This window comes from Cryptomeria japonica, chromosome 3, assembly GCF_030272615.1.
Source record: "Cryptomeria japonica chromosome 3, Sugi_1.0, whole genome shotgun sequence".
Classification (NCBI taxonomy): domain Eukaryota; kingdom Viridiplantae; phylum Streptophyta; class Pinopsida; order Cupressales; family Cupressaceae; genus Cryptomeria; species Cryptomeria japonica.
The window spans coordinates 899,145,841-899,170,540 of NC_081407.1; the positions used below are offsets into that span (position 1 = coordinate 899,145,841).

The following is a 24,700-nucleotide window of genomic DNA, read 5'->3' on the forward strand; positions in this document are numbered from 1 at the left end:
TTCTTTTAGCAGTGAAGAATATGCCTAACACTCCTCCAGTTGTGGGTACCACATGGAAAAATTATAATCTGATGATTAAGGAGTTGCCACATGTTGAAGAAGAGGACAAGAAACTGTAAGAGAAATTGGATTTTTTCAAGGGCCTACAAAAGGAGGACATACCTTCAATTTTGATAGGAGATGGGCAAATGAAAGCCCTGGACAGGTGGAGGATGGATTTCCAAGAATCAATTGATGCAATCCTAAAGTTGCTTGTTGGGGACCCCAATAAGCAAGATTCATATCATTTGATTATTGATAAAATTCTTGATGTTGACCAATTATATCATAAATTCATTGAAGGATGCATCTGTACCCGCCCACAAAGCTAAAGATGTTATGGATAAATTGCAAAATTTGAAATCTTTCATTTGGCCAACAGATGAAATTGATGGGTGGCACAAGAAGTACTGCTTGTTGGAGGAAGAGCAGCCATAAGAGGAGTAAATGCTATACCCTTTTTTGTGTCCCCTTCATTATTTTTGACAGGTTCTATTTTAGGAAAGGGCTCTGGTCACACAAACAGCATGAACGTAGTCCAGTCTCTAGTGCTAGAATTTTGACAATGACAGGTGATGCAACAAGAAAGCACTCCAATTGTTTTCTTTCAGGCCTACTGCACAATTTTCAAGGAGTTAGTTATGGTAGTTGTCTCTAGTCCCTTTTTCTAGGGAGATTTTTTAAATGTACCTATGAAAGATGCCTTTGACATATTCCATTGTATGTATCAATCATTTTTTGACAAGTGTCTTACTTGTCCTGAAGCTTGTTTTGCTCCCTTGTTGTTATAAAAGGGAAATCAAGGGTAGTAAGAAGGATTCGAACATTTTGAGAAGTGGCATGTAATAGGAATCATTTTTTAATGTAAAGCTAGAACATTTCCTTTCTACAAATGTTCTCTACTACAATGTATCAAATATTTTGAAGATTAATGAAGAAGATCATTTGCAGGTTGTGCCATTTTTCTGTGTACATTGTGTATGAATTGTTATGTTAATGGCATATCAGTTTGTCTTCTCCAAGTGAGAATATGTAATCTTAATGAATGGGTCTCTTCTAGTTAAAGGGTTAAAATCTATTTCAAGATTACTACAATATGTATATGTTGAAATGTTCTTCAAGTTGTTGTGATCTTTGTAAGCATAATATGCAAGCCATAGAATGTCTAAGTGTAACCAAATGAATATATGTCGTGGCAAGTTTTGAAACATCTACAAGTTGGACTCCATTTGCCCATAGATAAGCATTGGTCCTTCTCAAAGTTGTTTAGAATCATCCATCTTATGAATACTTTTCATTTTTGTTTGTAGGAATAGGAGTAGAGTTAGTTTTGAAAGAGTCTCAATAGCTGAGTGAAAGTAAGAAAACCAAGATTGTAGCCAAAGTCTAGAGTGTTGAAGCTTTCCTTGGTATATTTTCATTAAGACATCTAGTTAACATAACAATGTCAACAAGTATGTATGATTAATATCCAGAGGCATTGTTAAGGTCTACCCGCCTTGGTCTTGCAGAGCCAAAAGTGCAAAAGAGTTCGGTCTTGAAACTGAACCTTGTTCGTTGGCCAAGTCTTCTTCTGAGTCTGCTGATAAGTTAGTGGCTATTTCTTTAGGACTTAAAATCCGCTGATTTGGGAACCAACAAGAGTGAATAAGATGAAGAGGTTTATTTGAAATGGAGGGAGACAATTAAACGATGGGTTAACTTTGGAGAAAGAACAAAGTGAATGAAGAGGAATTTGGTGGGCTTGAATTAAAAGAAGAAAAATGTAAATGAATTAATTAAATAAAAAAAAATTAATTAATTATTACAAAAAAAAAAGGGAATAAATAAATAATTATTATTTATTTAATTTGAGAAAGAGATGAGATTAAATAAATAATAAATATTTACTTAATTTAAAAAGAAGCTATTGAATTAATTAAATAAAATAAAAATATTTTTTATTAATGATAGAAATAAATAAGAGAAAATTATTATTTGATTAATAGAAGAATAATGTTAAAATAATTAAATAAATAATAAATATTTAATTGATTACGAACAACTTTAGGTGTCTACAATAACTATCTAGGAAAAGTCGACAATAAGTACCTCACCGAAGTGCCCGAAGCTGAAATTTGAACATTAAAATTTGGGGCCAAATTGGGAAGACAATAACAATGGGTGCTTGTGTCTTTACCCTATTTGTTTGTTCAAAGGGAAAGGCACAACAAGATGTGACCAAGTTTTTTATTTGAGGCCCGAGACGTGCACATTTTTTAATGATGAATTGCATTCACCAAAATGAGTGCTAAACACACTATGAAATTGAGTGGCAACAATTTATGATGCTACAAGGCCTTCAATGATTTATCATGTAGCTTTATTTTTTTTGTGCCTATGAAGTCAATTTTACCTTTCATCGGTCTTATCTCCTAATGTTAAGTAAATGTTATCAAAATATACATGTATACTTAGTGATTCAAAGTCATAGGTGATCTAAGGTTTCCAAGTTGAAGCAAATATACTCAATACTATTAACACTGACAAGATTCCAAATTTAGAAATTTGTTGAAACTTGATTACAAACCTAGCAAGATTCCAAAATCAATTTACAAATTTGTTGAAACTTGATTACAAACTTAAAACACTTCATATGTTTGCTTGCACTTTCACATATTTTGATTTTATCTCCACCTTGCAATGACAACAATGTGAACATACATATCTACCCTGCATAATTACAAATTATAAACTTATAAACTTGCACTTTGACACTATAAATCTATTAAATATATAAAAATCACATGATAGTCTCATCATGGATGTATGCATATATTCTAATAATAAAATAAATTAATACATATGAATCCCATCCCCATACAGTAAGCTGTGAGTGGATTCTCCTTTTGCTCAGTCAACGAATCATGTTGCACACATCTTCAAGTAGATACTCCTAATGAGGCGGTGAATAAGGACTCACTCCTCTCTCCACAATCAGAAAAGCTCAAAAAAAGGTGTATTGGACAATTGCTCGAAACGGAAAAGAGATCTTCCTAAATCTATTTTGAAATCCTATCCTCGAGTTAAGGAAGCGAGTATTGCAAGGCAAGGGCCAAGTGTTGTGAAGGTTGGTTGGGCGGTTCTTCAACTGCAAGAGTATTGGTGTCTGGCTTGTTTATTTGTCATTGCTTTGCCCTTGTAAAAGATTCCAGGCCCTTCCGAAACCTTTTTTTTTTTTGGTAAATCGTTTGTATGCTAACATCTTGATGTAGCAAAGTTTTAGAAGCCCCTTACAGCTTACTTACCATTTAATAAAAAACAAATGTTTTCTTCTTTTCGTTACCTATTTGAAGCCTAAAATATAACAATATGACATGTTTTTATAATATTTTCCTTTGGAACTCCCAGAATTTTTTAACTTTTAAAACAAAAATGTTTATATAAACATGAGTATACACCAAGTTGACATTATAATAGGATGACGCAATCTATTACACGACATAATTGTAACCTGGAATATGGTACATGACATCCTTGGATATGTTCACTCGTCTTACGAACACATAATCAACAAGACCCGTGTTCCAGAAACTCCCCTACAACACTTAGCACTCTGCATCAAAACTTGTGAACCAACTCTTTTTTGAAAAAATGGGAACTTCTTCAGAACACCTGACACGAAGACTGGATAACAATTGGTAAATAATTGGATCAAAAGTCAGTGCACGAGAATTTCAAACCCAAACAAGATAGCCTAAAAGCCCTAGCACATAATATAAACAACTATACGTATAATAGGACTGTCAAAGCCAGCCCAACGTTTGTAGGATCGATTACACGGCATAAATGAACAACACGGCAAATTGCATTACCACCAAAAATTTAAAACACAGCCTCATCCTAGTTTTGATGACAGCTATCATGGGTTTGCTTTGTATTTGAAATTACAACTAACTTGTTCTATGCTCGAATTATCATTTTTCTATTCATATAAGGCATCCAGGGTTCTTTTGTGGTGAAGTTAACAAAGCTCCAGTGAAGGCAAACCTTCACTGCATCATATGAGAACTTGAGCATGATGTAAATGAAGAAAAGTACTTGAGTAAAGCCACTGCCTGATTGCTAGTATACATGCAATGACCAAGGTCATCAACCATACAGCATCATACTTAAGAAAAATTTAAATGTGCCTTGAAGGGTTTACATTTGATCTTGTAATAGATGATAAGTAATACATTGATTGGCTTTTAAAAAAAAAAAAGAAATTTTGACCATAACAAAACTCATGCAACCATGAGAGAGCATTTATCTGAACCATGGCAAAAATGTATATCATTCAATTAACCCATATACAGAAAATATCATGAATCTGAAAAATTAATGTATGTCCTCTCCACCAAGCCAACGTCAACCCCTAAGACACCATTCCCATCAGCAGCAAAAACCAATCTTCCAGTCACTGTGCATAATGCATACAATTGAAAATTAGCCAGTGTCCTGCTGCCGGCATGCTCCATCTCACTTGCAGTATGGACAATTCATTTAAAATTCAAATATACCCTCAAAATGTACATCATTTGGCATTGCCATTGGAAATGGCATCTTGTACAAAATCCTCACATCGAGAAAATCCACCAGAAAGAGCATCACTCAAGGCGCCCATTATATCAAATGCTTCTTGCATATCACTGGCACTTTGCATGTCTTCCAGCCAATTTAGCAACTCCTTCGAAAATCCCAACATGCCCTTCACATCCTGTAACCTTTCCCTCATGGTAACTTCCCAAAGCTCCATACTAAGAGATCCACTACTATCATCATTTGCTTTTTCATTGCCATCCATTTCCGTGCCCACATTTCTACTTTTTCGTGTGCTTGGCCTATTCAACTTTAAGAAGCGCTGCAACTGTTCTATAAGCCCTGTATATATGAGCATGGGTTGAACAATAGCAAAGAGTTTTTCAATACCTGTTTCGGATGAGTTTGCATCATCTTTGCCGCTGTCATCATATTTTGGATCCATTGCTGCCAATTCTGAAGATGAAGCACGGGATGATGCAGGGGCTGTCAATGGTGAGCGTCCATGCTTATATTGCATGTATGCATGGTATATTCCTCTTTGCAAAAATGAATGACGATGCTGCTCCCACTCATCTAGAGACTGAAGCAGCAAAGAATGTACCATCATGAACTGGACGGTTTCTTCAGCCGCTCCATATCTTTGGGAGGGTGGTGTTGATGGCTTTGGTCCAGAAGGTGAATCCAGCTGAGATGGTGAGGTGAGGTAACTGATCAAATTTTTTGCCATTGATCGCCGCTGGTTCATACCTCCTTGATCTAGTAAATGATTAGCCATCTGTATCATAAATGGTAGAAGCCGAGAGTTGCTCTCTTTTCCTCCACCTTTGCTATCTGTGCTGAATGATGCTCCTGTTGCAAAGCGAGCTAACATCTGCAAAGGAACCAACAATAGTCAAATACATGGTAAAATTCTAGAGACTAAAAGAATATACAAGCCCAGCTAATGCATTGTTATTAAGTACAAAATTATGGTACAATCATGGACACTGCACCAAATTGGAAATTAAAAAGATACATACCAACACAATATCATATGTAAGTAAACGAATACGACTCCCATCAGCTCGCCCAAGAGCATTCAAACTGTCCCAATACTGATCAACATGACGTGCATATTGAGTAACTGGAACAGCTGGACCCCTCAATGGGAACAAAGAGTTGCATAGTGTTTCATTGTTTCGTAAAGCTGCACCCTCCCATTCCTTCTTTGGATTCTTTAGTGAAGCATCTGCTCGCTTGGCCTCTTGATGACACTGAAAATGTATAATATTGAAATGACTGACAGTAGTATACACCCATTCCCCCCGAGGATGGCTTGTTGTTCCAATACCCAGATGTACACGCTTACTAAATGAGTATGCACCAAGCATATCCGTGGGCCTTAAGCTATATCCCTCTCTACATACCATACATGCAAGCCCTGCCTCCTCCTCTTCTACTTCTTCTAAACCTTCAATAACAGGTTGTGAAACAACTATTCTCTCACCCCCATCAGAAGCAAGTTCCCTTCGCATACCGAGTCCCTGAATTGATGAAAAATCTTAGCACTTTAATAAGAACAAATATTATTCTTTTAAAATTTTAAAAAACAATTCTTAGTTCTAATGTGGATATAACATAGGATACCAGCTCACCTGAAGTAACTCCTCTCTTTTTCTCAAGGCCCGACGCCTCATCTCATCCTTAGTTGCATGCCTCAGCTGGTGTACCTTATCTGCAAGAAATCCTTCTCCTTTGTTATCCTTATCGGCAAAGGTGTCTAGCAAATTTTCTGCTCTTGCACCAATCTCATTTTCTCCAGAAACACCCTCAAGTGCATGGAGGAGAGGTAATACTCCTCCTCCATCTATACACTGTTGCATGGCTAGATGTCCCCTGGCAAGCCCTCTCAACATAGATAAAATCACAGGTACTGAGGGCAATTTGAGGGCATGCATCCATTCTGGAGAAGACTTGAAATCTCCTCTCTCAAAAACACCAAATACTTCTTTTAAATGCTGGACAGCCACTGTATCAAATAAATATAAGAAACAATAAATAAATATTAAAGAATTAACATTCAACAAGTAGGTTGCTAAAACCTAGGAAAATCACTCTGGGAATTTACGAACTAGACAAAAAAATGGCATGACACAAATTGCATGTAAGTAATTTCATACCTCCTGCAATACCCTTCTCAATAATGATATCTTTTAACTTCTCACCAAATGAATTTATCTTTATAGATTCTGAAACCTTAACAAAATTCTCAACTGCAAACCTTTGCTCAGCTGCCTGTTGAGCCAAACCTTCATCTTTAACATTTTCTTGGTGTCTTACTTGCACATCATCAAAAGCAATCCAATCCTTCAAATAGGGATTGAAGTGTTCGACGAGCACTTCCATAGCTGCTTGCTCTCCATATGTCAAATATGGTAAAATGCGTGCCACCATCTCATTATTACGCTGCTGTTTATTGGACTTTCTGAGACCTGAAGGATGACATAGCCTTTCTAAGAACATCATTACTACTTTAGCAGCTTGCTCACCAGCACAATTTGCATCATTAGATGTTGTCAATGCACTTTCAGTGATCCCAATGTCACTATCGTTAGCCTCCATAACTAGGCTTTCAACGATCAGGAGAATGCCTTCTGCTGGTTCCACAGCGTCAACAGAAAATGCCCTCCTGGCTGTCTCCAAGAGCAATGCCAATGCACCTAGCCGTAGCAATGCCTGCCTATTATCCCGTATCTTGCAGCAATACATAAGAAGCTTGAGTACAAGGGCCAGCTCCTCTTGATTAGATTTTAACTCATCATCTCTTAAATGCTGCCAGAAGTTAATATTTTCAATATTAGGTAAAACCAAAATAACAAATTTCAAAAAAAAGACTAGTGCACCTATTGGAAAATTAACTGTTTTGAGCATGCAATGTGCTAAACAATACAAAGAGAAGGAAACAATAAAGGAAGGTAAAGCTAAACAATGAAAGAAAATATCATTTAAATGGACACAAATCAAAATGATGGAACAGGGACAACTCACCTGAACCATGTTCAAAATAATATCTAGACCACCATGTTCCCTCACTGCACCAGCGATTGCAAATTCAATCTCTGGATCCTGGGATATCTCCCTATCCTCCTCCAGTTCTTTAATCATGGGCTCCGTAGCCTCCCCATCCAATCCCTAAGTAAGACACCCAAAACCACAATATATTACCACACAGCACATTTTCATGTCAGTAAAGCAGAAGCCTGGATCCTGTGATCATCTAATTCTTAAAAAACACAAAGCTGCATCAAACTTAGGAAGCTATATCTAGATTTTTTATGAAACAAGGGAAGAAAACACCAATTATAATAGTAAAATAAACATAGACAGTTAATACTACACTAAGAAAAAATGAAATGCCTTGGTCATGTATTTAATTTCAATTAGGAAATATCTTAGCAGTTTTTACTTCATATATAGAAAATATCCAACATTCTAGAAATAAGGAAAAATTCTCACATAAAAGGGAAAATTTTGAGGTTTAGGATCAATCTAATCACCATAAATTAAGCAAAAATGTCTAATATATATGCCTTCCTTGAAAACAACAGTTTAAATTCAGAATTCTTTGTGACTAAGGACCAGGCAAACAAAGCATTCTTCTAGGCTAATAATACCAGACCTAACCAGTCCAAACCTTTAAAAAAAAGGAAAACTAAAAGATCTATATAGTAACTAAACTATATGTCGAAAGAATAATGGAGTCCCAAAACATTTATTTGATTGAAGCAAAAGTCCTGACAAAGCTACCTGAAGTCTGTATGTCACTGTCATTGGTGGACAATCTCTGCTTGTTGCTGCTCCAGAAACAGATAAAACTCCACTACCAGCCACACTATTTGTAGCCTGATTATGTGTCTTTCTCCATACCTGCTCATATACTTGAGCAATACTGAGATCAAGGGAGATGATGTTTCCAGCTACAAGCAATTCCATACCATAGTCATCTTCTAAAAGACCCAGTAAATCCAATTGATGACAGATTTTGTTTTTAACATCACGCATTAGTGGACCAATTTCTGCACTGGAATAGGGATTTTTTGTCATTGATCCCCTAATAAACTCTTCTTGTGTATGAGCCTTACTCAAAATCAACAAGTACACTGGCTCAGGCTTTGATGGACAAATTATATTGCATAGCTGCTCCAAAATGAACTGCATAACAAGGAAATTAGTTATGTTTACTCCAGACAAATCACACAATCGAAACTGTTAATACAAGCATTATAAGTAGAACAAGTTTAAAAGGTTTTATTCCTGATAGATTATGTCAGAAAGGTTCATCATACATAAATATGCCATTTAGTAAGTGCAAAGTACAGTACATAACAATCAAACCATGAAAAAATAGCAGATGAAAACAGTACAACAGTTTATACTGTGCTTCTGCTAGAACAAACCAAACAGATACACGCATATCAAACATCACAAGATATACATGAAGGGTAATGCACTGCTCATTCACATGCACATTGAACATCAGAACAGGTACATAGATGTTACTGTAATGCTCAGTGCTCATCACACAAATACACAATCTCTAGTTTTTATTAACATTTGCATTTCCTTTTAGCTGCTTAGGGTTGTCATGTCCCATAGTAATGAAATTAATGTTTTAAAATAAATCACTTAAATTTGTCTGTCCATTCACATACCAGAATTGTCCGTCCCTTCCTCTCTTGACAATGAATTTGTAGGCCAGATATGCATGCCCATATGAAATGGCGCTTGTTCTCATCACTCTCATTTAGAAGGCAATCCAAAAGCTCTCTTAGGAGGCGGTTACAATCACTTATCAGCTTTGTCTTTTGTACAATGAGACCTCTTGTAACAAGGAGTGCCTCCAGTATTTGAGACAGAAATCTATCTCTCATAAATCTGTATTTAATTGAATAACAAAGATTAATAAAAGTAACCATTTAATGGAGCAATATGACCTTAATTATTGAACCTGTCAAACAATATACATATAGAAGCAAGTATCAACACCGTGTACCTTGAACGGATGTTTGGCACCTCAAGAAATTTGCTGAGCAACTCAATCAATTTATGAAGTATAAAGCCTTGTGATATGTCCATATGAAAGCTTCGCTCCTGTGCTTCTATTCTGGCCACCTCTTCTGTTATTAGCCTACATATTGTACTGAGAAAACCTCTTACTGTCAAATACAGACGTGCATCTTCAGGTTCCACCATCTTGAAGAGTAACTCAAACAATTCTGCAGCACTTTCTCCTGCAGATTTTGTAGCTGGTAGCAAAGTCATGAGCAAGTTAAGAAACCTTGTCCGCCTTGCTGAACTTGCACACAAAACACTAATCAATCCACACATTTCTGACCTTATAGATTGTGAACAGGCACTCAAAACCAACTCAGAAACCCATGAACTCTGCTCAAATGCTGAAAACTCATTGGTAAGAGACACCATACAAGCCCGCCTTTTCCATCTCAGGGCATACTTGAGTGCTAGGTAATCTGACCTCTTAGAATCCCTGCGGGACTTATGGAATGATGTCTTCATAGACTGTGACACTTTGTATTGTCTCCTCACAAAATCCAGATATGAGGCCCCCTTCTCCCATTCAGCATAATTTAGCAGTTGCACATCTCGGGTTCTTGCATCCCGCTCCAAATCCCTTTCTGATAAGCCTGATTGAGATTTGCTCCCATTGATACTGCTATTAAGTGGAGAGGATGCGTTTTTATCAGTCTCATCAATTCTCATTTCAGCATTTACTCCAGCTTTTACACTCACCATCTCTTTGTTGCTTGATTCTGTTTTTGGAGGAGTGCAGGCATGAGATATAATTCGCAGGCATGGAAGAATAATATGCTCAGCAATAGCTGGGTGGCGGGCACCAACCTTAATGGATGAAAATAATAAATGGAATGCAATGCGCAATCTCGCTTCCCAAAGTTCATCTGAAACCGAACAAGTCTCTGAAAGTAACTGCAGTTCTTCACGTATACAAGCAGCAATATCCATTGAACGGTGGTGCTCTAGGCAATACATGACTTTCTTCTTAATTAAATTATTTAATTCTGCAACTGCAGTTGCATCACCTTGCGAGAAAGAACACAGCACAGATCTTGCCTGAAGACGAGCTGATTTAGGACCTTGATGTATGTTATTCTCAAACAATTCAGACAAGATGCCAGCAGTAACAAGTTGCTGCTTGCAATGTGGATGTTTAGATAACACTTGTAATAATTCTAAACACTGTGTCACAAAAGTGGTGGCACAACCATAACACCGATTTGGAGGTCTAACAGAAAGATATCTTGATGATGTTATAGCATTATCAGAATGTTTTTGTTCTAGATAGTTCATTAGGACACGACGGAGACCTTGCAATGTCTGAACACTTCTACTCACAGAATCAAATGCTGCCTTGCATTTTTCACCATATAGCACACCTAAGAGTGCAATTTTTCTGTTTATTTTGAACGAAGATGAACCAGGTAAGGAGACCATCAATTGTTGAACAGAGTCTTTTTGTTGAGAATCCATCTCAGATTCGCCTATACTTGAGACAAGCTTAAGCAATGGTTTTTTGAAACCCAAAAGCTGCTGGTAGCGCCTGTGAGCATTTTCTGATTCTGCCTCAATAGCTGCCAGTCCCTTTTTCATATCCTCATCATTTTCCATATCATCAAAAGTAAAACTTGGCTTTGCCATGAAAGTAAACTCAAAACGTCCATACTTACTGTAGCCACATTCATTACAAAGAAATGAATCAAGATTCTCATAGTTTATGTTACGACATTGCCTGCACTGATAAGCATTTTCATGGCAGTTGCCACAAATACCATGTTTATCTGTTACATAGCGACTGCAACGAGGGCACTGCAAAGACTCAAGTGATGAGGCCTGAAGGTTCTCGTAGAATGAATCAAGCTCAATCATGAAATTGCAAGCTGTTATTGGTATAGGAAATTCGACTTTTAGCTCTATCTGATTAAATGTAAGATGGCAACTTTTCCCACGTTTCCACAGTGACCAGTTATTTTTTAACTCTGACAAATCAGCAACAGGCCTATTATTATAATACAAATTGAGAACTTTCACCGATTTTGACCTGCGGGGATCATGAACATTCATTGTGACACTTTGAATAGTGTGGCTACCAGTACATTTAACAATAATCCGGTTGTCAGTGAACTTTGTTTCAGACTTTAGACTATCCAATTTCATTCTTGAATAAGGCACTTCTGGGCAACTACAAGTCACACATGGTTCACTTTCAAGATAATAGCCATCAAACTCTACCAAACTGCTAAGTGTGTTGTAAATTCGACAATTGGGATGATTTGCCAATAGCTCATTTTGTGATCGTAGTGTATCAAATATGCTCTTGACTACACCTCCAGTCGTCGATGCCTGCACCAACTCTGCCTCCTGAGAGTTGCCACTGTGCTCCTGAGTCCGCTTACCCAAAAGCCAAGTCAGAAGCTCAGTATATTCAACAATATTCTGTCCATATGAAGGCAGAACAGACACTTTCTCTAACAATGATGTTAGCAAAAGTCCTCGAAATGATTGCTTCCCATGGTGCCAGGTCCCAAGGAGGACAGACTTAGCTTCCACCCGGATGGATGTTGAATTCCACTCTAACAAAAATGAGTCAATAAATCGCCTCAATACCTTACCATCATCAGCTGAAAATTGCTCCACTGCTTGCTCCATGTCTAAGGAGGATTTTTCAATACCAGTATCAGTTCCCTCATCACCCTTCTTTTTCTTCTTTCCATCAGAAGCTTGAGAAACAGATTTATTGGAAGTTGTAATTGCTTCTGAGACTTCTAGCTTTTGATGGGACTGCCCTAGTTCCTTCCCCGTGTAAAATGATAAAGTAAGCAATTTCAGGGTTTGAAGAACAGACTCTTCCCCAAAGAAGAATACTCCACTCAACAAAAATTGCAGGACATCAATATGCCTAGAACAATACCTTTGCCAGTTACGAGGTCTAGCTGAGGCTACTTCATTAACAGCAGATAAGCATTTTACTAGTTTCACACTTCTCTCATATGGAACAGAGGTCTGGAAACCTCCAGATTTATTTACAAGCTTGTATATTCTCTTGAATTCTCTACTTATCTGCCATGAATCCCTCACATTGTAATAATGACTTCTGCTTCCACACAAATGCAAAAATAACCTCCGTGCATATCTTCTCACAAATGCTGTGTGTGGGTTACTGATATAGCTGCATAGTACTTCTTGCCACCCATCTAATTTGAGATCTCTATTGACAGATCCCTTGTATGCAAACTCTGATCTTTCAGTTGGTCTATCTGGTTTTTCCGGTCGAATCAGATTGTAAACTAAGCGAAAAGTATTTTCTAACAGAAGCCTGTGGAAATCCACAAACAGATCATTCCGATGTGCTTTGGCATAAGAATCTGAGAAATAGGGAACAAAGTTGCCAGCTGGAAATTCTCGCCTTATTGTTAATAGGGCCCCACAGGCTGCACCAGAAGTTACTGTTGGCCCTGATTCCAGATTTCTAGGTGTCTTGAAAACATGCACCAGCTGTTGCAGAATATCCATAAGATAATTAATAAAATGTTGTTGTCTTAAAACAGTGCATGCCCGTTCTAACTGGGATACAAACTCGCTTTTTTCAGGATCGTCATTAGAAGATGGAGAACCCAATCCTGAAGATGGTGGTGTTCCCTGAGCAATAGCAGAATCTTGGGTGTCTGTGCCAGCCCCAGTTTTGGACAATGATTGATCACTGCCTGGTTGATGCCAGTTTCTGAGCATTAGTGTAAAGAACATGAAAATAAGGATGAGTACCTCTCCAAAGGATGATCGTATCTTGGCCACAAAGTGAGTACTCAAATTCAGTTCATCCAACATCATTTTCACAAATTTTTCCAAATCCAAACTTTCAGGGGTTAAATTTTCCATGAAAGGGCCACCTACAGCAGAAGCCAATCGATAGAAAAGTTGCATGAGTGGAATAGCACGTGAACCTGGAGTTGACTTCATCCATCCCTTTATCTCTTCCATTAACTCACTAAGAAGCAAAGAATTTACTGCACGTTTTGCAGCTGAAAGAGCAACTACTTTTGTATCATTTGCAGTAACAAGGAAATCTCTGCTTCCATTTGTTTCCATTGGGGGATCCAATGGGGGTGAATTGTGTAAACTGATTTCAGTGGCCACTTGCAATAAACTTTCCTCACTCATTTCGTCCATGGAAAACTGGATCTCACTCCCATCTGCTGCAACTGAATCTACTTCGATTGGAATTGCTGACATTGGATGATCTCTCATGTGAGGCTGTGGAAGCCTGTCTGAATCCATCACCTCATAGCAAGCTTCACATAGATCAAAATCTGGGCAAACATTACAATGCCAACGTCGCCTGAGAATGGGAACAGTTGAGCAACCATCACAGCAATATTGAACTGATGATGTATTGGTATCTTCTTCGATCATCCCATGGACACTGCCTCCTGTGGCACCACTCGTGTCTGAAGGAGCTGGCAAAGATCTGTTATTCTCTGTCACATCATCCGTTGCCAACATTGTCTGCTTTGGGAAGGGAACCTGAAGCAACCTGGAAGACATGGCCAAACTGGGAAGAGAATAAAAAAATAAGGAATTTAGACCTTTGCAAACATTATCAAATATTCAATTTTCCCTAAAGAATATAGAAGCAGTAAGCATATTTGAATGGCAAAGTAGTAAACCTGCAGGATGTCTGAACCGCCTCATAAGGAGCAAATAGAAGCCTTTTTAATAATGCAACAGCAGGTGCAACAGTAGAGCCTGTTGCTGCACTATCATTGCCATGCAGTGCAAGGCATTCAGCATAGCTATAGATAAGGTCAACAGCAGGTATGACAATATTGTTAATTGTTTGTGTATCTGGCTGCTCTAATTCAAGAATTCTCCACAAAATTTCCATCAAACCATCAACAACTGCAGAGCCTGCAAATAAATAATATCTCCTTAATAACAAAAATGTTCAAATAATCCCAAAATTGAAAACATAAATATAACATAAATGGAGCATTCCCAGCCAGTTTAAGATAAAGCAGAGAGAATAGTTTTGTTGATACTATTACCTAATAATAAATATAACGATCAAAGCTATTTATTAAAAAGTTCATTAGTAACCGATGCCCAAAAAAATGTAAATGATTCTTATGATGTAAATAAAAGGGAAAGGTTCATATCAAGATAGATAAAAGAGAAAGTTTCACATATCTCCAAGTGGGGTTACTGATCTGAATTGGATCTTGCAAATAATCATAATTCAGCTGTATTTCTTCGACAGACAAAAGAAGACCTTAAGATCTGGACAAAAAAGAGATGTAGAGGCAATGCAGGAACAAAACAGAGGTAGAAAAACACAAGTAAACACTAACCACCTATACAGCCTGAAACAATGACATGCAGACAAGTTTGGTTGCAGCTTAACATGGTCTATAAGGAATAAAACAGCAGACCAGAGCATCCAAAGTGAATTTGAATTGGATCTTCTTGTCTTTTCATGTGAGATGCATTTAGAATCCTTTGTGCAACTTAGCTGTCCATCCCTTAGCATAAGCACATGCTGTAAGGGTCAAGGGAAAGCATTCAGAAATCTTGAGCATTTCCAAGCATAAAATTCTTAAGCTAGGAGAAGACCAAATATCAGAGAGCAACAATCAAGCATGTTCCTTCAGCAAGTAATCTACAAGGCAAGCTAGAAAAATATCAGAGAGCAACAATCAAACATATTATTTTTTTTCTTGCTTTGACTTTAACTGAGGCACCCTAAACTGGATTTCAAACTCTAAAAGTCACTTCTAAAACATCTCAAACACCAAAACAAGTTCATTTTAGCTCATTTCTATTTCAGAAAATAAATGTCATTGTTGACAGAAAAACCTTGACTGGAGTAGTAAGATAAATATTCTGTTATATAGAGTAAACCTTGGTGTGATGCAATACTAAGGGAGAACTTAGATATGCAATAGGTATAAACCAAATTATAAAAAATTATATACACATATATTAATACACTTTCAAGGATTGTACATGAATTATAATTTATAACTAATTTCTCATTGTTTACTCCTACTTGTCATCTTCTTTATTCTCACATATATTTACGTCAAATTATTCTACACACTTCCATACTATTCCACACTCTTATCTCCCACCTTTCCCTTCTTTATATAGCCTCTTAATGCCTTTTCATCATATCCTTTCATAATAACACTTAAATATCTTATTCCCAGGAATTTACCTTTTATGCTATAATATCTTAAACTTTTATAGCTTATTTAGGCATATTAGAGGTGTTTTAAGGCTATTTAAATGGGTATATAATGGATATATGGGTTTACAAATGACCCAAATTACATCTGTAGTGCCTCACAGCCATCTATATCCTGCCAACAATCATTCCAAATGGCTGAACATTCATTTTTGCTTGTTGAATCAAAAGGGAGCTAAAGATTGATCCCTGAAGGTTCTACAACAGTTGCATTGTCATTCCAACATTTTTTGCAAAGAGATGAGCTTTATATTTTTCTTTCTTTTTTCTCTCTATTTTTGTTTTACAAACATGAAACAAACTCTTTGCTTTGTTTTTCTTCCATTCTTCAACACATGCATTGAAAGAGCTAGGTTTTATATATCTATTTTTTGTTTTTAAAATTTTATTTGTTTTGAAAGTGTCGTTTATAAAATTTCTAGCTCCACAAGCCAACCTGAATTCAAAATAAATCCGAGTTCTCTTCGCATTTGTAGAAGGTATATTTGGATTTGCCAGGGATGTGATATTAGATCAAATTATCACTTAACAAAAAGAAGATCAAAGAGAATGAAATCCTATGCCTCCATTTAATCCCAATGTTGTGATAGATGGCCACCCATTTTTGGCCACTCCTCAAAGCGAAGAACTCACTACAAACAAAAGACCAAAGGAACCTTTAGAAACTACATTTCAAAATGAGACTCAAGATCTTGCCAATCAACACACAGCAAGACATATTTATACAAATGGCTTGGCTTTCAATGTTGTTTGCTCACCATTTGGCAAGCAATGGCAACAAAAATTAGTAAGGCTCCAAAAGGGTACAAGGAAACCTGTTATAAGAAGGTGTATGATACCTTACAAGAAAAAGAGATCAAACTCATAAAAGATTCATTGACACCCAAAAGGGATTTATGGGTCAAGACAGGGGTGTCAATTGTTTCTAATGGGTGAAAAGATGATAAATAAAATCAACCCTTGATCAATGTCATAGCAATGTCCCCTAAAGGGGCAATATTTCTTAGAGTTGTGGATTGTGAAGGGCAAGTGAAGAATAGCCAATTTATTGCTAATATTCTCATTGCAGCCATTGAGAAAGTGGGACCCTATACTATTGTTTAAGTCATAATGAACAACGCAAAGAATTGTAGAGTTGGTGGGTTGTTGGTTGAGTAACACTATTCACAAATCATTTGTACACCTTGTGCAATCCACCCTCCTCTCAATCTTATGCTACAAAAGATTGGGAATAAAATTGATTAGATCAAAGAGATGTATGCAAAATTGAGGAGATCCACATCTTCATCACCAACCACAACATGTTGCAAAGCATATTTAGATCATAGTTTTAAAACTCATGGACTCGCCACGGACTCACGAGTCCATGGGAGCCACGAGTCCATCTGAAAGACTCGCGAGTCTTTTGCACGGACTCACGCGAGTCTTTCAGATGGACTCGCGCAACCCAGAAAAAAAGTCATGCAAGCTTTAAAATTGAGTTTTTTTTTTTAAATTTGCCTTCATTTGGCATAACTGAGGGAGTGAAAAATAAAAGAAAAATAACATCCGACGCCTTTACAAAATAATAAAAGTATTTGCCCCTTGACCCCAACTTGGGGGCGCTGCCCCCAAACCCCCGTCAAAAAATATAGGGGGAAAATGCGCCGATGGAAGTAGGGAAAATTTAACCTCCAAGTTTGATTAGGCTCTCCATATAACAGCATAATTAGCATTGAAGAAATCTTGGTATTATACATTTTAGAGTTGAAAGTTTGAAACTATGAGTATGTGACATGTGTAATGTTTCAATTATGGCTTTTATGTTCTCTAAATGCATTAATTTCTTTATGTTTTTTTTTTAAACTACGGTTTTCTTTTTTGTCGAGTCCTTGCCAAGTCTTTCACGAGTCCGAGTCCGAGTCCAAATTTTTGGTTTGCCGAGTCCGTGGCGAGTCCGAGTTTTTAAACTTTGATTTAGATCATTTTCAAAACAAAGGCTATTGAAGATAAATGAAAGTAGTATAAAATTTTATATTTTAGTTTCACTTTAGTTACTTGATTTTATTTTTTTCACTTAATTACTTAGGTTGTAATTTGATTGTGTTACATGTATTCTAATTCTTCTTTAAATTTGTTTTTAATTATTTTATTTTTTATTTTTGAATAGTTAGTTGTGACTCATTTCACCTCTCACACAATCATCTCGAGATGACTTGTGAAAGTTTGAGATGCACTTTCTAGCATGGTCATTAAGCAAACTTGATCCAGAGGCAAAGCAACATTGAGAGGGCAACAAACATTAAGCAAATGATCCTAGATGACTTTTGATAGTATCATGTGGAGTATCTCCTTAGTTTTACCATGCTCATTTTGAGCATGATTTGTTATACTGACATGGACAAGCCTTGGTTGGGAGAGATATATGATGGCATTGACTCGATGATTGGAAGATGAAGGCAACATAACTGTGAACGAGAAATAAGTGCACGGAATTATTGAAGAAAAATGGAACACAATGACCTTCCCACTACATCTTCTTGCCTCTGCATTGAATCCAAAATGAAATAGTGTTGAGATTCCTTTTGTGCCAATGAGGATCACCCCATATAGAGATTTGGACATCGCTAAAGGGTACGAGGCAACATTTCTTGATTTGCAAGATTTAGTCACAAGTAAATTCATTGATTTTGTTGATCAAATGGTCAGAGCATTAACAAGGGCAGCTAGGGTTACCCCTACTATATCTAGGGTTATCCCTACCGCTATCCCCACCACTTATTCCTACCCCTAGTTATGATCACCATGTTCCCTTGTAGAAGCATTGACAAAGGATTTCAATTGATTAAGAAAATTCTTGTCATTAATCGTAAAAAGATTCTCAATAGGATTGATCTCTATTTGTGATGTAGACATGTGATATAAAAATAGAGATTGATTATCCTACTTTAAAGATCGATTAGAATAGATCAACACCAAAACGAGGAGAGAATATTGAGTATCATATTTTGGTCATGGTGAGAACAAGAATTCTATAATGAAGTGCACATAACTTAAAAATAATTCCCATCAACCTTCATTCTTTAAATAGAGTGGCCATCACAAAGGTGGAGAGAAGGCACAAGTGGTGTGGAAGGTGTTAAATTCTAGTTTCAACTATTGGGAAGGTCACCCGGGCACAACCACCATTTTTAATTGGATGGAACGACCTTCACCAAGAAAAGGTGTGGGTAGGGGACCTAAGGGGTAACACGACGAAGTTAGATACTTTTGAAAAAAGAAGTTAATCAACGAACCCCTTAATATCTATGAATAACATGAATCATAGATTAAAGCATACAAACTTATGAATAGCAGGAGATGACCCTCCAAATAGGGTCCCTCCCCCTCAAGAGGAGGGTCCCAACTGTACGTGTTAGCATTGAGGAGGACCCAATGCTATTCATGTTCCTTATGTCCCTCACTTCCTAGTATGACAAAGTTATATACTTTCGAAAAAATTAGTTAATCTACAAGCCCCCCAATATCTGTGAATAACATTAATCAAGGATTAAGGCATACAAAATTATCAATGGCAAGCATCGACCCTCCAAGTAGGTCCCTCCCCCTTGCGACAAGGGTCCCAACTCTATGCGTCAGGGCAGAGCAAGACCCAAGGCTATTCATGTTCCCTTCGTCCCTCACTTCCTTGTAGTACGGGGCCCCTTCATTTTTTATTGTGGGGGGCACCTCCTCAAAGGTGTGGGGTGGAGGAAATGAATTCAGAAAGGGTAACTATGAGGAATTGGTAACAATAAATACTCTTGTTAATCAATGAGCCCCCTATTGTTTATTCCTACCAAGAGAAAAGCCTAACCCTCTTTTCAAAATAGCCCCAACGACCCAAAAGATGTGTGAATTGCCCCAAAAAGAGAGGATCCTTCTCACATCCTTACTATCAAATTATGGGAATTTCCTTTGTAAAATGGTTAACTATTACTCCTAGCTCTAGTTATGATCACCCCCTATTGTCCCCTACCCCTATAATTCCATTAATTTCCCTCATAAAATCATCGACGAGTGATTTTAATTGATTGCGAAAATTCTCAACATTAATCGAGCTCAAATTCGCAATAGGGTTGATCTGTATTTGTGACATAGTCATGTGATGTAAAAAATAGAGATGTGTGCTCATAGTTGATGGTACTTCCATGGTCAACAATTCCAACACCTACAACCCCTCGCAATCAGTTTTATCACAAGATTAGTATATAGTTTTTTTTTGTTTTTATAATGTACAACTCTATCACTCTACTTTGTCTTCGTTGGTTGCTAGTTCATTTGCATCTAAGAGAAATTGGAGCACACTCAAAAGAGCAAAAAACTATGTATGTGTATTCCAATTTGCACAATATAAAGCCAAAGCATACTAACTTCGATGCTTCCACTGCCCAACATATTGCACTTGAGGAGCCCAAAAGCAAGCACACTTTTAGTGCAAGTGGCAATGTTACTACTGCTGGTTCTTAAAATATACCTACATCTAATGTCATTGATGATGATAATATTGATGATTTAGAGAATCCATTTGACGGTTAAAACTAATTGTTAACTTGATACTATTATTTAAATATTGAACTTGAAATTTAAACAATGAATATTCTATGGTGGTTTTGATGTTTATATGATGCTATGTGATATTCTAATCTAAATTCCTACTTTTAGGTTGTATATATGTGTGTGTGTGTTTGTGTGCACGCAAGTGTGTGTATTTTAATAATGTACTTGAAATTTAAACAATGAATATTTTATGGTGATTTTGTTGTTTATATGATGCTATGTAATATTCTAATCTAAATTCCTAGTTTTCGGTGTGTGTGTGTGCATGTGTGTGTGTGATTTTTACATGTTTTTTGTACAGGACCAATCCAAAACGAACCCAAGCCATTCCAAAAAAATTGTTGGATCCATGAATCTCAACCAAGATCCATACCAGTACCAATAACAGTAACTTGGCTTTTATTCTATTCAATTACTTCACTATATGAAGCAATTAGAAAATACCAATTAACCTCTATAACATAAGGAATGCTAAAAAAAACCTTAAATGTAATAGAAATAAATTATGGCACACTCAAAATATAACAAGAGAATTTACCTCACAAAATCTTTGGGATAAAATGTTGCAAAAACACCACTCACTGTAGTAACTCAACTCTTTACAATAAGATATTTTGCTCTTGTGCTTATCCTAATCCATGTGCAAGTATTTATATGCTCATCAATATAGAAAACCACTAAGCAGTATAGAATACAATGGGTAAAGAACCATGGCCCAAAAAACATTTCTCAGGGGCTTCTGCCCCTAAACTGCTAGCAGCCATAGAGCTGTACCTTACATCAGGTAGGTCTTGTGAATGGAGATGTCAGTAAGCATAGAACATTGGACCAACACACAGTTTTGGTGAATTGTTCATTGAATTTCCAAGATGATTATGGATAATCCTCTAGGTCCTGGTTAGATAAGTTGCAAAGATGTCGATTTACATTTATATATAATAGAGCAGCAATCACAATGACTAGCACCTACAAAATTGTATTATGGCAGCATTTGTTGATTGAAGCAAGTATGTCACTAACTACACTTGCATGAGCAAGTAAAGAAGAATCTCTTGTCAAGGGTGAGTATGGACTCGGGAGAAGCCATCAAGAGAAGCTTAAGTATAAGAAACCAATAACATCAAGAGGTTGTATAATTTTGGCATTTTAATGTACAAATAACCTATTGCATGATTTTTCTCCACTTTTAGTAACATTTTAGAAACAATAGAAGGGAAGCACCCCATGTTTAGCAAGCACTCCAAGTGAAAAATGGAAGAAATAAGAAAGTAGAAGCAAAAGAAACTAAACAAAACAAGTTGAAGATTAAAAATGGTAAAAAGTTAAAACTAGTGACTCTTGATCGATTTGGGCAACCCATGCGACAGGTTTGTCCTGGTTGAAATTTGAAACCCTCTCAACAAGAATAGAAGCATATAACCAATGACAGCCAAGCATTACAAAGGTTGCAACAAAGTTGGTTTCATATTTCAATGTGTAATTGCAAAATTAAATCAATTGTAGTATGTTTATTTACTCATGACGTTGTAGCATGCGTCTGCACAAATCACACCAATAATAGAATGGATATATAGGTCTGATTTCATACTTAAATTGTTGTAGGATGCATTTAGAGCATCACAATGATCATAGAATGCATATAGAAGACTGATTTCAGCTTGCATGTAGAATGCATTTGTTAATTGCTAATTGTGGAATACACATAAGAAACAATAGTAGATGTTGAATGACTGAACAAGTCTACAGGAGCCTTGATGTAAAAGATGACTATACAGTACAGAGCAGCAATCAGACATGTTGAATAAGAAGGCAAGTTATGAGAAATTGTGGAGCGCTAACAAAAACTAATAAACATTTCAAACCTCAAATTGAACAAGTGCCTTGAAGGATATAACTAGGGATAGGCATAAATTGACTCTTATAAAGTTTTCCTACATTGGGGTTCTCCATATTAAATCCTCAAGTTTATCTACTTCACCATCCCCAACACTTAGAAAAGCATAGTAATAACATGTTCAGCTTATCACAAGCTTAGTGCTTGTGAAATAATAGCAGCACGTAGCTTTCAATCTCAGAAATTAAAGAATGTGCATATTATTCATTCATTTACTTGCTTATGTTTATTGCATGCAACCACTTCACATCCCCAACCCTTAGAAAGCATTGTAATGACATATTCAGCTAATTACAAGCTTAGTAATTGTAAGTAACCACAGACAGTAGTTTTCAATCTCACATAAATTTAAGAATCTGAGTCAAATGTTGGTAGTAGCATTTAAGTTTAAAATATAATGTATAGGCATTTAATTTTAAAATCTAATGACTTCAGGAATGGGTTCACTACCTAGTTAATTAAACATACTATCTTACAGGAAAGGCATTCATGCTGTTGCGGATATAGAATCTAGGCTAAAATACCTCAAACTTCAAAGCAGTGCAACCAACTTTCCTGTAACTTGCAATATTTCTGTCTACTTCTACTTTGTTACTGTTCCAATATTTTGCTTTTCAAAATTACAGTTTGCACATTGTGAGAACTTCCCAGTTTTATAAATTAACACAGCCTTGCTTCAACACACCATTCAAACCTAGATCTTGAAGCACAGTCAAAATACTCTTCCCAAGTAGGAAAGTACTCCCAAGACCAAACTCAAATCCTTTGAAAAAAAAATTTGGCCAAAAACCGCTTGTCCAATTGTTCTCAAGTCTTAGTTGCATGATTATGCTTTATAGTCAACACATTAAAATATGGCTGCAAATGCATATTCACTCATTCATTTCGATGTAACATTATTCATTTTTCATTTTGACATCAAGATTCAACATCAAATTTTAAATTTTATTTTCAAATTTGTTAAACTAGGCTGAAACTAGGCACTTATAGAATTTATGTTGTTTATTGCAGTCACACAATGAGCTCTCATGACACGAGTGAGGATGAGGTAGAGGTTCATTCTCATAGTGCAACTGAATCAGAATATGAGCCTGAGGCTGAGGGGAGTGACCACGGGCCTGATCCTGAAGCCCAGACTAGTTCCATGGCAAGTGTAGCAGCTAGTATAAAGTGCCCATCTGCAATCCTGGCAAAGTATGCTAAGGGTGCTTATGATTGCAAGTCTCCCCTCAAACAGTTTGCAACAAAAATACAAGGCAAGTAGGGGACAAGTGGTGGCACAAGGAAGTGGAAATGCAACTTTTGTGGTCTAGAATGGTATGGCAGCATTACTGGAGTTAATGCATACCTCCTATTTATTCGAGAAAAAGGTGTGCACATATGTGCTTTTTTGGATAAAGCAAACATCAAATATAGATTTATGATCAACAAGCTTTGGGGTGTTCCTAATGATACTGCGGCTACAATAACTATGTCTCATAGGACGCATGTTCAACAAAGCCTACCACAAACTTCTAGTCATACTTTGTGGATGAGAGTAGGAGTGGTGTCAGGACCTCCTTCCACTTCTAGTGCCATGGCCCATGTAGGAGAGGGTAAGGGGAAATACAAGTTGCAAAGTAACCCCATAGCTGATTTGTTTAATGTGCAACTGAAGGATGAGATAGATGATTCCACTACCACTGCCACTGGCAAGTTCCTTTTTGCAAATGGCATCCCATTTCATGTAGCTTGATTTCCTTATTATAAGGAGATGATATCAATGGTGGCAAGAAGAGGACCATCATATGTGCCACAAGGTGAAAACAAATTTAGGACCACAATCTTGCATAGGAGCTATTCCAAGATCAATGTTTTGATGGAGAAGATGAAGGAATATTGGGTGGAGACTAGATGCAGCATGGTCATGGATGGATGAATGGACATTAGCCAGCGTCCACTCGTCAATATCATGGTTACATGTGCAAAGGGCCCATACTTTCTTAAGGCAGTTGATTGTGCAATGCATCACAAAGATGCTAATTTTCAGTTTGAGGTCCTCAAGGAGGCTATTGAGGAGGTTGTGCCACAAAATGTGGTCCAAGTAGTGACATGCGTGCAAAGCTGCAAGGAAACTTGTTGAGGCAGCCTACAGATATTTGGTGGACTCCAATATTTGTGTATGTAATGCACTTACGGGCATGGGAAATACTGAGTGGATTAGAGGAGTGGCTAGCAATGCGAGAGATGTGCACATGTTTATCTACAACCACCACACTTCACATGCACTCTTCAAGAGCTTCTATAAGGAGTTCTTGAAACATGTTCATTTT

General features: G+C 36.9%; 1 protein-coding gene across 1 annotated transcript in view; it reads right to left on the reverse strand.

The window, feature by feature from the left end:
* Positions 1–4,208: 4,208 nt before the first annotated feature.
* The window catches only part of LOC131066383 (auxin transport protein BIG), a 62,066-nt gene continuing 41,574 nt past the window's right edge, over positions 4,209–24,700 (reverse strand). Inside the window, exons 7-15 of the mRNA XM_058001136.2 lie at positions 14,340–14,580; positions 9,635–14,224; positions 9,294–9,516; positions 8,389–8,793; positions 7,630–7,773; positions 6,762–7,413; positions 6,237–6,610; positions 5,622–6,125; positions 4,209–5,473 (exon numbers count right to left, since the gene is read on the reverse strand). Of these exons, the coding sequence (XP_057857119.2) occupies positions 4,595–5,473; positions 5,622–6,125; positions 6,237–6,610; positions 6,762–7,413; positions 7,630–7,773; positions 8,389–8,793; positions 9,294–9,516; positions 9,635–14,224; positions 14,340–14,580 (8,012 nt within the window). The 3' untranslated portion in view covers positions 4,209–4,594. The remainder of the gene's footprint in view (positions 5,474–5,621; positions 6,126–6,236; positions 6,611–6,761; positions 7,414–7,629; positions 7,774–8,388; positions 8,794–9,293; positions 9,517–9,634; positions 14,225–14,339; positions 14,581–24,700) is intronic.